Below are 1873 nucleotides of genomic sequence, written 5' to 3'. Positions count from 1 at the left end.
GGGCTGGATTCGAACCTGCCAGCTTAGGTGTATGTGGCTGGTACCTTAGCCACACGAGCCACAGGCGCCGAGCCATGCTGGGTTATTTTTAATACTAAGTGGTCTGTCTAACTAGAGGGATTTTACTTCACGTTGTTAAGTCCACTTTAGTGAATTAACACTAGAACTGGGCTTGGCCCATAGTGTGTTTGCTAAATAAAACTTTTATTTGATGTTTTAAAAATTGTAAGTTATTTTTATGAGAATAATGTAGCTATGGTTTTATTACCTATCTCAAAAATTTTATTTATAAATGGGTACAGTAATGACTTATAAAAAAGAAAATGACTTTATATAGTGTTCATAAATGTATTTTCCAATAAAGTTTTGGAATATGGTGACAATTTCAAAATTGTGGAGTTTTTCTTTTTATTAAATTATAGCTATGTACATTAATGCAATCACGGGGTACAGTATGGTGTTTTCGTATACAATTTGAAATACTCTCATCAAACTGGTTAATGTAGCCTTCATGTCATTTTCTTAGTTACTGAGTTAGGACATTCATACTCTGCTTTTAGAAAGATTTACTTGTACTCTTGTAAGATAAACCATAGAGGTGACCCCACCAATCACCCTCACTCCACCCATCCAACCCTCCTCCCCTCTCCCTCCATCCTCCCCATATTCTAAGGCTATAATTAGGTTATAGAATTGTAGAGTTCTTTTTTAAAGGTAATACTGATTAACTTTCATTAAGAGGAACTGCTATATTTTGTTGTTTACTATAGAATGGAACCTACAAAAGTATTCATGCAATGGCCAAAGATATAGATCTGCTAGCAAAAAATGCCAAAACTTATAATGAGCCTGGATCTCAAGTATTCAAGGTTAGTTTTTTGTTGTTGCTATTTTTATTGATATTAGTAAATGATTTAGGGTCAATAATTTTGATATAATAACTTCACTGAGATATGATTCACATACCATGTATTTCACTCCTTTAAAGTGTACAATTTAATGGTTTTTGGTATATTAAGAGTTGTATAGCCATCACCCCAATCAATGTCACTGTATATTTCCCCCCAGTATACCCAGCCCTAGGCAACCTCCAATCTGCTTTCTGTCTCTGTATGTTTGCCTGTTCCAAACATTTCATATAAATGAAATCATATACTATGTGGTATGGATTGTTTTGTAACTGAATTCCTTCTTAACAGATTCTAGCATAACATTTTCAGGATTCATCCATGTTGTATCCTATGTCACTACTTTATTCTTTCCATTGCTGAGTAAGGTTCTATTGTATGGACATACCTTGTTTTATTTACCCATTCATCAATAGGTAGCCACTTGGATTATTTCTACTTTTTAGCTTTTATGAATAATGTTGCTATGAACATTTGCTTGTTCATAATTTTGTGAAAATTTTTATGTACACAGATGTTTTCATTTCTTTTGGATACCTATCTGGAAATGGAATTGTGAGGTCATATGGTAACTATATATTTAACTTTCTGAAGAACTATCAAATTGTTTTCCAAACTAGCTGTGCATTTTACGTTCTACTAGCAGTATACAACTACTGTAATTTCTCCACATCCTCACCAACACTTGTTTTTCATTTTTTTTATTCTTATTGTGACCATCCTAGTGAGTCTGAAGTGGTGTGTCATTGTGGTTTTGATTTACGTTGCCTTAATTAGTAATGTTGAATATCTTTTCATGTTCACATTGGCCATTCTCCTGTCTTCTTTGGAAAAATGTCTCCTCAGATCTTTCCCCATTTTTTAATTAGGTTAGTTGCCTTTTATTGTTGAGTTGTAAGAGTTCTTTTTTTTTTTTTTTTGAGACAGAGCCTCAAGCTGTCCCCCTGGGCAGAGTGCCCTGGCAT

At 33.9% G+C, this 1873-nt stretch overlaps 1 protein-coding gene across 1 annotated transcript in view; it reads left to right on the top strand.

Annotated features, from left to right (window-relative positions):
* Positions 1-1873, top strand: part of PBRM1 (polybromo 1) — a 159019-nt gene that overhangs the window by 36932 nt on the left and 120214 nt on the right. The window contains exon 8 of the mRNA XM_023512991.1: positions 771-873. Within this exon, the coding sequence (XP_023368759.1) occupies positions 771-873 (103 nt within the window). The remainder of the gene's footprint in view (positions 1-770; positions 874-1873) is intronic.

Source organism: Otolemur garnettii, unplaced genomic scaffold (genome assembly GCF_000181295.1).
Source record: "Otolemur garnettii isolate 467f Iridium unplaced genomic scaffold, OtoGar3 scaffold00032, whole genome shotgun sequence".
NCBI classification, from domain to species: domain Eukaryota; kingdom Metazoa; phylum Chordata; class Mammalia; order Primates; family Galagidae; genus Otolemur; species Otolemur garnettii.
This window is presented reverse-complemented; position numbering and strand designations above follow the sequence as displayed.